This window comes from Lissotriton vulgaris, chromosome 1_1 (genome assembly GCF_964263255.1).
Source record: "Lissotriton vulgaris chromosome 1_1, aLisVul1.2, whole genome shotgun sequence".
In the NCBI taxonomy this organism is placed as follows: Eukaryota; Metazoa; Chordata; class Amphibia; order Caudata; family Salamandridae; genus Lissotriton; species Lissotriton vulgaris.
In genome coordinates, this window is record NC_141685.1 from 1323880917 (window position 1) to 1323895345 (window position 14429).

The window sequence follows — 14429 nt, forward strand, 5'->3', positions numbered from 1 at the left end:
AGCCAAAGAGCTACCTAAACGGAGCAGGTTTCAGGCCTTCTTTAACAATCACCAACTACATTTATCCATAGAGTCTAGTCAAAGTTGTTCCTATGGATTCCATTTCTCCTACAGATTCTAGCTCTCGCTCCGGTTGTGGTTTACTTTCAAAGTTGGTATGGTGGGAATGTCCTTGCTAATAAAGGCTTTGTGTCACTGCACAATACTTTTAATGCTAGCCTTTATTACATTCGATGACAGTAGTGTGTTTTAGTGGCGAGTGGACACATGTTCATGTTTCTATGAAATGAGGCACATGGAGGTAACCTGGTCTTAGATGCTCCTCATTTTTCATATTTCTGTTTACGTGGTCCTGTGTAAAGAGTTCCAATTGTCTAATAGTGATGGTACTAGTAACATACTTATCTCTGAAGTGATGTAACAGGCCTGTTGTGCATTGCTTCACAAATATTGGAGACACTTATTAATAATTTTCTACAGAGGCCATTGCAGGCCACCATCCTACTGCCACACACTTTAGCATTCCATATAACCCCTGCAAGAATCATGCTACAATCTCATCCCTACATGTCATAAACTTTATTTAATTTGCAAGTCTAGTTAAATGAAATTGTGAATGAATTCTGATTGCACAAAACTCTTTTTCCAAGTATTTCTAAGGGACACCACTGACTTTCGTATAGTTTCTGCAATCTGCATCGGCTAGACCTGTTGTGCTGGCTTCCGACCATTAATCAATGCCACAAGCGGGTCTGCCATACATGTTGGGAGGTAGGATATTGGGAGGAACAGGAGCTTCGCGTCCCAGCCGGCAGAGTATCTGGTCCGTGGGTGCACCGCTGTAAGACCATGCTCCATGCAGTCAGTGACCAGTGATAGATTGGGATTGCACCTCAGCAGAATTCCATCAGATGTCTTACAAACTGTACAAAAAAGAGACAAGATAGTCGTAGATACAAATCAAGAACAGCTCTAGCAATGATATGTAGTATGTTCATATCAGTTCAGGGCAATGTACTGTGTTGACCTTTGTCTCTCAAGTGCAGAACCAAGCATTACAGGACATATAAAGTCCTATGTGACACCTGAAAACATTTTTGACGCAGCCTACATCAAGAAAGCAGCCAAAAAATTAAAATACCCCCACTTTGACCAAACCTCCGACAGCACCCAGCACGTTATGTAAGTAAGTCTGAACCTCCTTAAAAGTCCTTTCTCACGTCCATCCAAGCATCAATCCATCATCTGCTCATACTTCATCTACCTGCTCATGTCCACCATTTCACCTTTACATTCCATCAATTGGCTAATCCATTTATCTATCCATCTGTTCACCATCCAATATCTTTGCATGCATCCATTCATACATCCATTCATCCATGAATCCATCATTGGCTTACCCATCAACCAATAAATCCTTTCCGTCAGGAGTTGTTCCTTTTGTCCTTCCTTTTATTCATCCAGCTATCCTCTCAGATTTTCATTTACTTTGCCATCCATCCATCCATCCTGTCAGATTTCCATTTACTTTGACATACTTCTATCCAGTCAGATTTTTGTTTACTCTGTCAACCATTCATCCACCCATCTACACATAATTTCACCCACCAAGCCGGCAATTCTTTCACACACCCATACATCCTTTTACCCACTGAGCCACCCATCCTTTCATCCACCCATGCATACACTCATCCATCCTTCTCCCTTTTTCTAGCAACCCACCTTTCTTTTTAGTTAATCATGATGTCTTATCTGTCAGGTTGCTAATAAGAAGCATATAAAAAACATCCCCGCTGTAGCTGCTAAACGGGGGGGGGGGCTACCTACCCCCTTGGCATATAGCACCAAGCTTCCTGTATTTGCAAACTGTGTTTGAATCTTTAAAGTACGGCTTAATATGTTGTCGCTGCTTTCCATTAACAAGCATTGGCACAGCCAATAGGTCTCACCGTTGGGACCTTATAAGTGTTTAGTTATCCAGCACAATATCCTTTGTGCAACAACATCAAGTGTTGCATGGCTAAACACTTATAAGGTCTCAAAAGCTAGACCTATTGGCTATGCCAATGCTTGTTTTGAGTGAGTGGCTCGTGCAGGTATGCCACTATGAGGTAGAGATTCTGCGAGTGCTTTTACAGGAGCCCCTGTGACATTGCGCCTCTTCAAAATGTATCTCGGGTCTGGTGTAATACTTCTCGCTCCTATTCCTGTCTTCTCGCACCCAATGCTTCCTTAAATGTCCCAGTTGTACAGCTGGGGTTGCCACTTCTATTACCCCTGCCCACCAGTGACACTTTACCTGTCACGGGTGGTGGTGGACGAGGTGGTGGTAGTGGTGGTGGTGGACGTGGAGGGAGTGGTGGTGGATATGGTGGTGGTGGATGTGGTGGTGGATGTGGTGGTGGATGTAGTGGTGGTGGAGGTGGAGGATGTAGTGGACGTGGTGGTGGATGTGGTGGTGGTGGACATGGTGGTGGTGGTGGACATGGTGGTGGTGGTGGACATGGTGGTGGTGGACATGGTGGTGGTGGTGGATGTGGTGGTGGTGGACGTGGTGGTGGATATAGTGGGGGTGGGGGTGGTGGATGTGGTGGATGTGGTGGATGTGGTGGTGGATGTGGTGGTGGACGTGGTGGTAGATGTGGTGGTGGTGGACTTGGTGGTGGAGGTGGTGGTGGACATGGTGGTGGAGGTGGACATGGTGGTGGTGGGCGTGGTGGTGGTGGACGTGGTTGTGGTGGTGGACTTGGTGGTGGTGGTCGTGGTGGACATGGTGGTGGATGTGGTGGTGTAGGTGGACATGGTGGTGGACATGGTGGTGGATGTGGTGGTGGATGTGTGGTGGTGGATGTGTGGTGGTGGATGTGATGGTGGTGGTGGGTGTGGAGGTTGTGGTGGTAGACGTGGTGGTGGAAGTGGTGGTGGTGGTAGATGTGGTGGATGGGGTGGTGGATGTGACGTGGTGGTGGTGGTGGACATGGTGGTGGTGGACATGGTGGTCGTGGTGGACGTGGTGGTGGTGGTGGTGAACATGGTTGTGGTGGTGGACGTGGTGGTGGATGTGGTTGTGGACATGGTGGTGGTGGACATGGTGGACGTGGTGGACATGGTGGATGTGGTGGTGGACGTGGTGGTGGTGGTGGAGGTGGTGGTGATGGGCGTGGTGGTGGATGTGGTGGACGTGGTCATGGTGGTGCTGCTGGTGGTGGTGCTGGTGGTGGTGGTGCTGGTGGTTGACCTGGTGGTGGAGGTGGTGGTGGTGGTGGTGGTGGAAATGGTGGTGGTGGTGGACGTGGTGGTGGACATGGTGGTGGTGGTATTGCTGGTGGTGGATGTGGTGGTGGTGGTGGTGGACATGGTGATAGTGGTGGTGGACGTGGTGGTGGTGAGGTGGTGGACCTGGTGGTGGATGTGGTGGACATGGTGGATGTGGTGGTGGTGGTGGATGTGGTGGACGTGGTGGTGGACATGGTCGATGTGGTGGTGGTGGTGGACGTGGTGGTGGTGGTGGTGGTGGTGGGCGTGGTGGTGGTGGATGTGGTGGTGGTGGTGGATGTGGTGGTGGACATGGTGGTGGTGTACGTGGTAGTAGACATGGTGGTGGTGGATGTGGTGGTGAAAGTGGTGGTGGTGGTGGACATGGTGGACGTGGATGTGGACGTGGTGGATGTGGTGGTAGACGTGGTGTATGTGGTGGTGGTGGACGTGGTGGTGGTGGACATGGTGGTGTTGGACGTGGTGGAAGTGGTGGATGTGGTGGTGGTGGTGGTGGTAGACGTGGTGGTGGATGACTATTGAGTAGGAGGGTGCTGGCAGAATGCGGAAGGAGAGGAGGATCTTGAAGGGGCACATGGGAGAGCAGAAAGAGGCCAAATATTAGAAACAAAAAACGGCAAATAGATAGAACACAAAACAGATTTAACGGGGTGGTCCCTTCTTATAGCGCATCTGAATGTTCCTTAGCACCCCGTTTTTAGTAAACAGGGGGCCATGAGGAGATTAATTGATTAATCATGCATGATGATCGTGTGCGATTAATTGATTAATCAAGCATGATGATCTCATGCGGAAGCTGGTGTTACAAAATTTAGTAATCTAAATGTCGACAAATTAGGTACAAGGCTACATCTCACGGGAGGTGAAGGAAGATCACGGCTTTCACTTTTCAAGCACTCGCATTCGTGCTTGTGGTAGCATCCACCTGTCAGAAGCGAGCAGCTGCACGGCCACGTTAATCACAAACAGAGCGCCGCTGCTCGCTCCCGCAAGGTGGATGCCGCCACAAGCACGAGTGCAAGTGCTTGAAAAGTTAAGACCAATTGCTAAAGGCCCTCTCCGAGAGCAGCACATGGGCGCTGCCTAGGCAAGACCTAAAAAGAACCCACAAACTTTCTCGAAGCTGAAACATCGACACCTGTCTCAAACCTTTCCCTGCACCTAAGCCCGACCTAGTCTCTTTGCTCTCTAACCACCTTAAACACACGGACCTTGTCCCCTTCTCACCGCATTGCTCTCCACTATGTACCTGGGAGATTACTCTCACTGCGTTGGGACACTTACGTTTATCAAAGTACTGCTGCCCGTAGCTCTGCTTGACCTCAGCCGAGGCCCTATCCCAGACCCGGGTTATGCATTCACGAATGGCACATGGTTCGGTGACTTGCGTCCTAAAGAAGCCTGGCTCGATCATGGTGACTTTCACTCCGAAAGGGCTGAGCTCTCGCCTAGGGGAAAAGAATAAAACCAGAGCATTGAGGTTAAGCACACCTTTTTAATATGATACTTCTGAAAATCTCATGAAAACCTGGGACCTGATTCAGAAAGGAAAACTTAGACCATAAATCTAAGTCTAAATCTAAGTTTAGACCTGAAGTCTAAGTTTAGACCTAAAGTCTAACTTTACTACTACTAAAGTTAGACTTTTTGGTCTAATTTAGACCAAAGTCTAACTTAAACCAAAAGTCTTAACTTTAGGAGTAGTAAAGTTAGACTTTTGGACTAAGTTAGACTTTTGATCTAAACTTACACCAAAAGTCTAACTTTAGTAGTAGTAAAGTTAGACTTTAGGTCTAAACAAAGACTTCAGGTCTAAATTTTGGTCTAAGTTTACTTTTGTGAATCAGACCCCCGGTGTGCACACGCATGTATGTGCAATGAAGCGCCTAAGGGACTTCTGGCCGTGATACACTGAATTTGTCTTGAGGCCTCCTCAAGAATTAGTTTACTGCGATACACTCCAGGCGGTCTAACAGGAACAGGAAACTTTGGTTCAAAGACATTCATTGGACAGTAAAATCCTCATGCATTTTTAATGCACCTCTGGTCTGGGAGGATGGGGATCCAATTTTTGAAAAAATATTAGTGAGGTAGTGTTTAGAATTCTCCAACAATTACTCCAATTCCAAAAGAAATGAAAAGCTGGACATAACGTTTTCACAGCTTAGCAACACTAAACGGAAATATGGTAAGGACTATCATGACAACTTTACATATTTCCTATAGGAAGAGCACGCTTTCACATCGAACGTTTTTAAATATGTCTTGCCTTTAAGGTATCATAAATTTTGAAAGGGTCAGTGAGTGACCAAATGTCTCAACCTGTCTCCCGTTTGGTTAGAACAGTTCACTAGAAGTCAGACTATTGATATTCTTACTAACCACATAATTTACGTAAGGGTTACAGCCTCCGAATATATATGGACATTTTACAATGTTACCAACTGTAAAACATTGGAAAGAAATGACAAGGGAGGCATATTTTCTATTCTGCCGCGTTGTGGCTTTTGATAGGAAACCATTAACCATGTTTACTGATCTTGTCACCTTTACATGATGCAAGGATTAAAGAAAATGCAGGGAAACAGGCTGGCTGTCGATTCGAGAGGTAGTAGAATTCTGTTATAAAGGAAAATGTTATATAATAATTAGTAGGGTGGTTACGATATAAATCGCCCAGGCATATATGAACCAACTTTAAGTGAAATACTAGTCCAATTTTTATTTTTAAAGCTCCTTTAATGGAAATTTGCTCTCTCTCTCTCACTCCTTTTCTCTTTCTTTCTCCCCCTCTCTTCTGTTCCATGAATTACTCATGATTTAGGGCCTCCAACATTCCGGCTACTTCTGCTTTTGCCATTCTAATGTGTGTGGACAATGGCCGATACTTTAACAGCATTTCCCCCCTACGAGGATCTGGTTGGTGCAAAGTCCAGATACTGGTGGACAATGGCACAGCTGCCGGACCCACCTCGCAGCCGTCATAAAGGATCACATCTTGTCATTTAAAAGAGGCGAACTTGACCTCCATTGTCCGTATACCAGTTGACATGGGGCGTTGAGTCCTCTGCCCTGCTACGCACATTGGTTGCACCTTCAAATCAGTGATTCTTTTCCATCTAAATTACCGATTATTTCAAGTGGCAACATGGTCCCTGACGGAGCCACCCGGGAATCACCATGTGAGATAATCATTCCTCACTTTAACTCTAGTGACTGAAAGAAGCGATGGAGCTCTTGCACCAAGGCGCACTCAGTACTAGTCTTGAGGATCTCTTCTGCCCGTTCACTCTAAACTTTCAACCCAGTACATGACCTGCCTATGGTGAAACATTTCTAAGGTGGTATAGACCAGCGATTCTTAAGCCTTTTGACTTGTGTGGACCATTAATGAATCATTACTCTAATCCGGGTACCTCTACTGAGTTATTATTGGAAACTGGGCAGCCCCAGCCTATGCAGCATTTATGATGTGGACCCCAAAACAATAAAAAAAATACAAAAATAACTATGCGCAAAGAAATGCTCAAATATTCACAAACAAACATAGAAAAAGTTTTCACATTTTAATTATTGCTCCCCTTATTAATTTTAATTGATTACATTTCATATTAGGTCAATTTGTAATCAGTCGCCGACCCCCTGAGTAGACCACACAGACCCAGAGGGGTCCTCTGACCACAGGTTAAGAACCACTAGCATAGACCACCACTCAAGGGAGCAAAAAGCTCTCTCTTTGCTGGTCACTGGCGCCTTTTGCTTTCTGTTCTTACCATCTGATTTCCTGAACTCGGCGTTTTTGGTATTAGAGTCAGAGCGCACCACCTACCATTAATCAGCAATCTCTGACTAGATCAACGTATGTCTCTCATTTGGTTAGAACAGGAGCTTCCAAACTAGGTAGAGGAGGGATAGATCCAAACACATTTTTCAGCATATTCACATCAGATCATTGTAAGACCAATTCAACTTAACGGAAGTTAATTACAAACTCAGTGGATACACTGAAAATCTGGCAAGGATCTGGCCCTGTGTTAGATGTTTCACTGATCACCATGTCAGCCTTCCCTCACACCCAAAAACGGTGAGACTGGAGCATGAGCTCCATGACGCTGAGAACTGGTAAAGGTAACCCAACTGCTGTGACACACACCTCTCTCTCTCTCTGTGAGGGCTCAGTAGTACGCTCTTTGTTAGTCAGTTCTTTTGGAAATGGGTTCCAATAGGAACGTTTAGCCAGCTCTTGGTACCCTGCACTGGTCTGGAAGTGTAAAAAGTCAGAGAGCCACCTTTTTTAAAACCAAAAGGGACAGGGTAGATTAAACCAATAAAAAACAGTTCCTGCTTTGGCTCACAATTCAACCCCACTGGTCATTGAGTCAATAAGAGTGCACTGAACAAAATTCCCGGTCAATATTCATAAACTTAATCATCAATTATAACTGTAGCTGCCAATGATTTCTGAAGGGAGAAAGCTGTGCCACTGTACCCACCCTGCTGGGAAGTACATTACCCACCCTCCCTTGTTCCTGTAAGGCGCTTGAAAAGGTCGTCGCCTTCCCGCAGCGCGGAGTAGCTGCCAGAGATTTCTGAAGGGAGAAGGCTGTACCACTGTACCGGCCCGCTGGGAACTACATCACCCACCCTCCCTTGTTACTGTAAGGCACTTGAAAAGGGCGTCGCCTACCCGCAGCGTGGAGTAGCTGCCAACAATTTCTGAAGGGATAAAGTTGTGCCAATGTACCGGCCCACTGGGGACTACATTACCCACCCTCCCTTGCTCCTGTAAGACGCCCAGAGGAGGCTGGGCTGGGGCACCCTCGTAAAGCCTACATTGTTCTGCGACCAATCGTGGCCAATGGACGATGGCCAAAAGGAAGCTTGGGGCATCTGAAACAGGAGGTGAGATCATCAATACACTGGACTCTTTTTTGATCAGAGCAGCAGATGTTCTTACCAAAAAGATTGAAATTACTGAGCGTCGCCTCTCTCTGGAAGAGGTAGGACCCCTTATTTCTACTGCAGGTGATGCGGATGAGGACGAGGGTGGGGGAATTACTAACATGCAGTCCACCCAAAGACTACCCCGATGGTTATTGGCCCAACGCATGAATCTTAACACTCCTAGGACAGTTGATAGTCCCCCATTAGAACCACCTGGAAAAGGGAAGAGGGTGAGGGCCAAAACTGTTAGTATGGCCAAAATTTCAAAAGACTGTAATGTCCACAATTACCTCAAAAGGATTCCAGAGGTTCCTCTTCAGGGGTCCCCCGAAGTACTTACTCCTCCCCCAGCCTTCCATCCTTTGCCGAACGAAGATTCCTTGTGCGCGAAGCTGGAATTGAATCCTAACACTCTCTTGCAACCCATTTTACTTAGATTGTCAAAAATAGAGGAGAATAGGAACCTTATAAAAAATAACAAATTGGGGATTGAGCACAGGGATCACAAAACAGTTTCACAGGGCTATCCACGTGGCCAACAATCAGCGATGGTGTATTGTCATCAACTTCAACGATCAACATTTGGTTGGACATTTATTAAGTAATTTACCAGATACTATCAGGTTTGACATGCACATTTTTGCTCTCCCTTTGTTTTTGTTTTTTATATGCCCAATGGGTTAATTATAACCCACATTTGAGGGTAGGACCCATTTCCCCCTTCTACTTTCTATAATCCTTGGGGCGGTATAGCTTCTGTACCTAGATACAGATATACACCATTGAGTGGGTTAGAAGAATGCGATTGACTTACTCATTCTACCAATATAACTACTTCATTCAAATTCCAGGGTCTTTCTAGGGAGCCGCAATACAGGAAGAAATGATGACCAAGGATAAGACTAACCTAAGAAAAGCTACTTGGAATATAGCTGGAAACAATCAGAAGTAGTGTAGTAATGATTGAATATCCCTTTTCTCCAAATATGATATTCTCTGTTTCCAGAAAACTTGGGAAATACACCAATTTATATCAATGGGTACTGTACATATCAGACTCAAGCAACTCCTTCTGGAGCCGGTCGCAGTAGAGGAGGCTTAGCTACTTTAATTGCAAGCACAGCGAGAATTGAGGTAATTTCTTTCATTGATACCTCACTGTATTACCAAATTCTCCTAAACGAAGGCCAAAAGGGGAGGATTTTAATTAACTTCTACACAAAGAATGCTACTGGGAGTATGGCCTCTGTAACTGAACCAATTGAGAAGGACATAGTCCAATAAACGGAAGTCCACAACAGACCCATCTATATTATTTGGCTGGGGGTCTTTAATGCCCATATCTGTGATAAAGTTACTCTAGGGGTATGTGGTCTGGTAGATACTGCAGGGGATCCAATATATCATTTTAGTCACACCATTTATGGCAACACCTTAAATAGGCAACTAATGGTCCATAATCTTGTGATAGCAAACCCATTACACACCAACTCAGGGCAACTTGAACACACATTTTTGTCCCGGTTATCAAGTTCAACCATAGATTATCTAGTGGTGTTGGAACATATTAGAAATTGGATATCCCAGCCTGAGGCCAATTTCTATGCATTTAACGACCATTCTGCGATTTCTTGCCACTTTCTTTGGAGTCTAGGTAATATGGGAATCACACTTCTAAACCTATGATTAAACCTATGATTAAAAGAAAACATGGCATAGAGCTGAAATGGGGGAAGATTGACACGGCCAAATTTCTTTATAGCTTTGTTGCAAAGATGTATAAGGAAATCTTTATCTGCCTAAACTCCTCTTTGTCGACCAATGAAATTATCCCAGCATTCGACCAAAACTTACCTGAAATTAATAATGGCCTATTTTGCCCTTGTGCCCCAAACTACCCATGCCATTTCGCTGGTTTGATGATGTCTGTTCAAAGGCACTCAAGAATCTCCATTGTGCCCTAAAGGTAATACCCTGGGATATGGTATTGATAAAAGCATTGCAGCATGCCTACACGGACGCAAGAACCAACAGGGTCAGGGCCCTGAAAGAAGATTCATGGGATAAACTCTCTGAGGCAGCAGTCTTAAAGAAAAGCAGTGATTTTTGGCTGTTAATGCCCCCTTCCTCAGTGGGGACCCAGAGTTTACCACTGACACACATGTTACAGAGGAGGCCTGGGTGACTCACGTTGGAGAAGTGTTTGGTCAGCCAGGAAATGCCTACTCAGAGACATCGGTCCCACAGATGATTATATCTGATGTACATCTACACTTTGGTCTGGAGGAGGTGACATCTACTCTGAATCAATTTAGCCCGTCTAGAGCACCTGGCCCTGATGGGGTACCAATTGATTTCTTTTTAACCAACCAAGCGCTTTGGACCCCTCTTATTACTAACGCTTTTAATGCTATTGCCAAAGTGGACCCTTGCCCCTCTTGGAAAAATACATTATCATTCCAATTTTAAAAAAAGGGAATAAATCATTGACGATGAAATTACAGACCAATATCACTTTTGAACAGCACTGCAAAATTAATCCGCCGCCTGCTTCTAAACAGGTTAAAAACTTGGGCCCTGGAAAAGAAATATTTTAACATGTTTCCAGTATGGATTCAGAAAGGGAAAAGGGGCACGATTGATCAGTGACTCAATTTAAATGTACTTATTGCTAAATATACTGCAGTGAAGGGAGGAAAATTATATATGGCCTTCATGGACCTGTCCGCGGACTTTGATCTGGTAACCCAAGTTAAATTATGGTCGATTATAGAAGACTTGGGCATTGAGAAACCGATCATTGACTTCAATCGAGGAATGTACACCGGTGCTATGGCCTGTTTTCGGTATGGTAGAGCAGGTGAAACAACTAGTTAATGTGGTATAGCTTGTGGGGTCAGGCAAGGGTGCCTACTCGCCCCTTTCATATCCTCCCTCTATACCAATGGTGTGGAAGCAGCCCTGGCAACATCTGATAATAACGTTCCATTAATTAACTCCAATCCAGAGCCAGTGCTTCTCTATGCAAATGATGTGGTCTTGTTGGCCCGGACCGGCAATGCACTGCAGCATCTGATCAAGACGTACACTAAGTTTATGAACAACTTAGTACTTAGAGTAAATTATGCTAAATCATTTGCCCTAGTTGCAGGAGAGAGATCAAAGACAATCCCAAGATGGAACATTGAAGGAAGAAAATTGTAAGTGGTGGATCCCTTTTGTTAGCTGGGGGTTCTTTTTGATTGTAAAAACGCCTGGCAATCCATGGTGGATAATAGGAGGCTAATGATGGAAAGAAGCATAGTGGCACTATCCAGACTTACAAAAAGGTTGGGAACAAAGCCATTTGATATAATTAAAAAGATCTATGAAGCAAAAATTACATCTGTCACAACATATGGGGCTGCTATTTGTGGAACCGGCAGTATTCAAGTTTAAAAGCAAATTGACAACTGATTTAAGAAACGTCTGTAAGGCCTCCCTAAAGCTCATTCTTCCTATATTTGTCACTTGGAACTGGATGTTCCCTTCATATCAGATTTGATCTGCATCGCTCCACCATTTCTGTGGCACTCTGTATGGAGAAGGGAAGATCTAAAGCTTACACACAACGTTTAAGAGATTCCTTAAACTTGATGGGGTGCCTAGGGTTAAATGGCTACAATACATAAAGAATAGCTTTTACTCCATTGGACATGCTAATTTATTTGACGATCCCCTGCATGTAGAGCCATCTCAAGAACCAAGCTAAAGGGCATCTTGCTGGCAAAGTAGTGGAGATCAAGAGGTGAGCTTAACCTCACATAGAATAGGGCTAATTTATCTTCTTTAGCACCTAGGTTGAGCATGCACGATTACAAGTACCTGCATTTTGTGACAAACCTTAAACATAGATACTTTTTAGTCAGTTTCGCTTGAATTTTATTCCCCTTATGGTGGGATATCCTCCTAATACATTTTCCTGGGAGGCACTTACAGTTTGTACTTGCAATTCTCGCTCTTCCAAATACAATTTAAATTTTTTATTCTTTTGTGAACTGTATAGAGAGGAAAGGAAGAGATACATTTTGCCACTTGCGAAGAATAAATTTTAGACAATTTTGCCCAGCCTTAACATTTTTTTAAAGTCTTCCAGATTCTTTCACTTGCTTATGTCTAGCCTCCTTTATTCAGTGTGCCCTAAACAGGAGAAAACAGACCTTGTTATGATGAGTCAAAAGTATTTTATTTGTTTTTAACTATCTGTGTATTTTTCTATATTTTGTAAACAAATTCTCTTATATTCGATTTATAATGTATGTAACTGTATGTCAGGTATTTTTTAATCTTGTACTTATGAAGCATACTTTTTATGCCTCTGTTTTTCATGAAATAAAGTGATGATGATGATGACTGTCTCCTTTATATATGAAAAGGTATTTGTTTAATAAAAATGCATGTCATTATATTCACAATATACAGATCAATGAATATACAACACAATATAAAGAACAATAAAAAGCACAACAAAATCTAGAGTCTAAAAAACTGTTGAATTCATAGTCAAGATCTAAAAAATCAAAATACATCTATACAGAAATTACAATATTCAATCATAATTCTCTTATAACCAATCTTCTCATTGTATGCACCCAATATACATCATCAATTATGGGCATATATAATCACACGCGAACAAATACTTTATATTGTGGTGTTATCCCTGTATGAATTATAGCTTATCCCTGTCCAAATTCTGTCAATGCAGCGTTTCGGCAGTTCTCTGTCTCAAATCCTCGCCTTCTTCAGGACAAATTCTCATAAATAATCTTTTCATAAAAACAGTTGTTTACTTTTAATTTCCACTACGTACCCCTCTTTCGCTCCTGGGGTGAATTCCAATACCAGGGTATGATCACCCTAGGCACAGTCTTGTCTTTAGATTAGATTTTCCACATGTTTCTCTTTTTTTTGTCGCTATTTTAAGTCAGGATATGTCAAGTACTTTATCTTCCCTGTAGACATCAGATTGAGAACCTACGTTGATGCTAATTACACTGTCTTAGTTTAATGTTTGAGGTTCTCCTGCTCATTCTAAAATTCTCCCAGGTGTGATTCATTTTAAGTTTCCGGTCCCTGGTCTAGTGTGATCCAGAGTCCACTTGGCTGCAATGTAACCGTCCTCTTCTCATCCTGTGTGTTTTGATTTTTTTAGATCTTGACTATCAATTCAACTGTTTTGTGGACTTTATATTGTATTGTGCTTTTTTATTGTGTTGCTTATTGATTTATCTGTATATTGTGAATATAATGACATGCATTTTTAATAAACATGTACCTTTTCATATATAAAGGAGACAGTCATAACAGATGGTTTAATGTATGAATATTGACTGGGAATTGTGTTCAGTGCACTCTGATTGACTTAATGACCAGTGAGGTTGAAGTGTGAGAACAAAGGGGATATGTTTTTACTAATCTGGTAGTGGTCAGCAAGAATGCAAAGAGGACACTCACCTCAGACTGTCAGAAAAAGCCTCAACTGCATATTTGGATAAGCAGTACCCGCCTCCGAGGAGAGAGACCCTTCCCATGATGCTGGACACATTGACAATGCGACCCCGGGCTTTCCTAACCAGCGAGGACAAGTTCAGAGTCACGTCGATCACCCCTAGCAGATTGACATCCAGCATTCTCTGGAAGTCAGCCTTGGTCAACCACTCGTTTGGGGCAGTCGGGATGGAGATACCGGCATTGTTCACCAGACCCCAGAGACCTAGGGAGAAATACAGAAGAAGGGGATATAAGCAGTACATTAATTACCACCAACGCCTCCCTTCCTATCCGTGACTGTGTTAATGTTTTATGGTTTTCCCTTCCTTTTGAAACTTTATTCTAGCATTTGAGAAGGCTGAGCCAGGACAAAGTATGGACCTGTGATGATAATCAGTTCTGTGTATCTCAGCTTGTAATAGAGTTCAGTGTATTCACTCACATGTAGCAAATTTGTTTGCCAACTACATTACATAGATTAGATTTCTGGCAGGCCACAGTCACCCTTTGTGTAAGGTGACAGTACCTTTTTAAAGTGACAGAGAGCTACAAGACTGTGCCAGCAAGCTATACACATTATTATGATGTTATGATTAATGTGATCACAAGTATTTAATTAAGATAAAAGCCAACAAAGTTGGCTCATGCAGGTTGTTTCATATCCCCTGTGAAAAAAT

At 43.5% G+C, this 14429-nt stretch overlaps 1 protein-coding gene across 2 annotated transcripts in view; it reads right to left on the reverse strand.

Annotated features, from left to right (window-relative positions):
• Positions 1–557: 557 nt before the first annotated feature.
• LOC147749087 (retinol dehydrogenase 16-like) overlaps positions 558–14429 on the reverse strand; it is a 171190-nt gene continuing 157318 nt past the window's right edge. For both annotated transcript variants that reach the window (XM_086965996.1, XM_086966005.1), the window contains 3 exons: positions 13717–13975; positions 4561–4724; positions 558–923 (listed from right to left, as the gene is read on the reverse strand). In XM_086965996.1, the coding sequence (XP_086822122.1) occupies positions 703–923; positions 4561–4724; positions 13717–13975 (644 nt within the window). In that variant the 3' untranslated portion in view covers positions 558–702. The remainder of the gene's footprint in view (positions 924–4560; positions 4725–13716; positions 13976–14429) is intronic.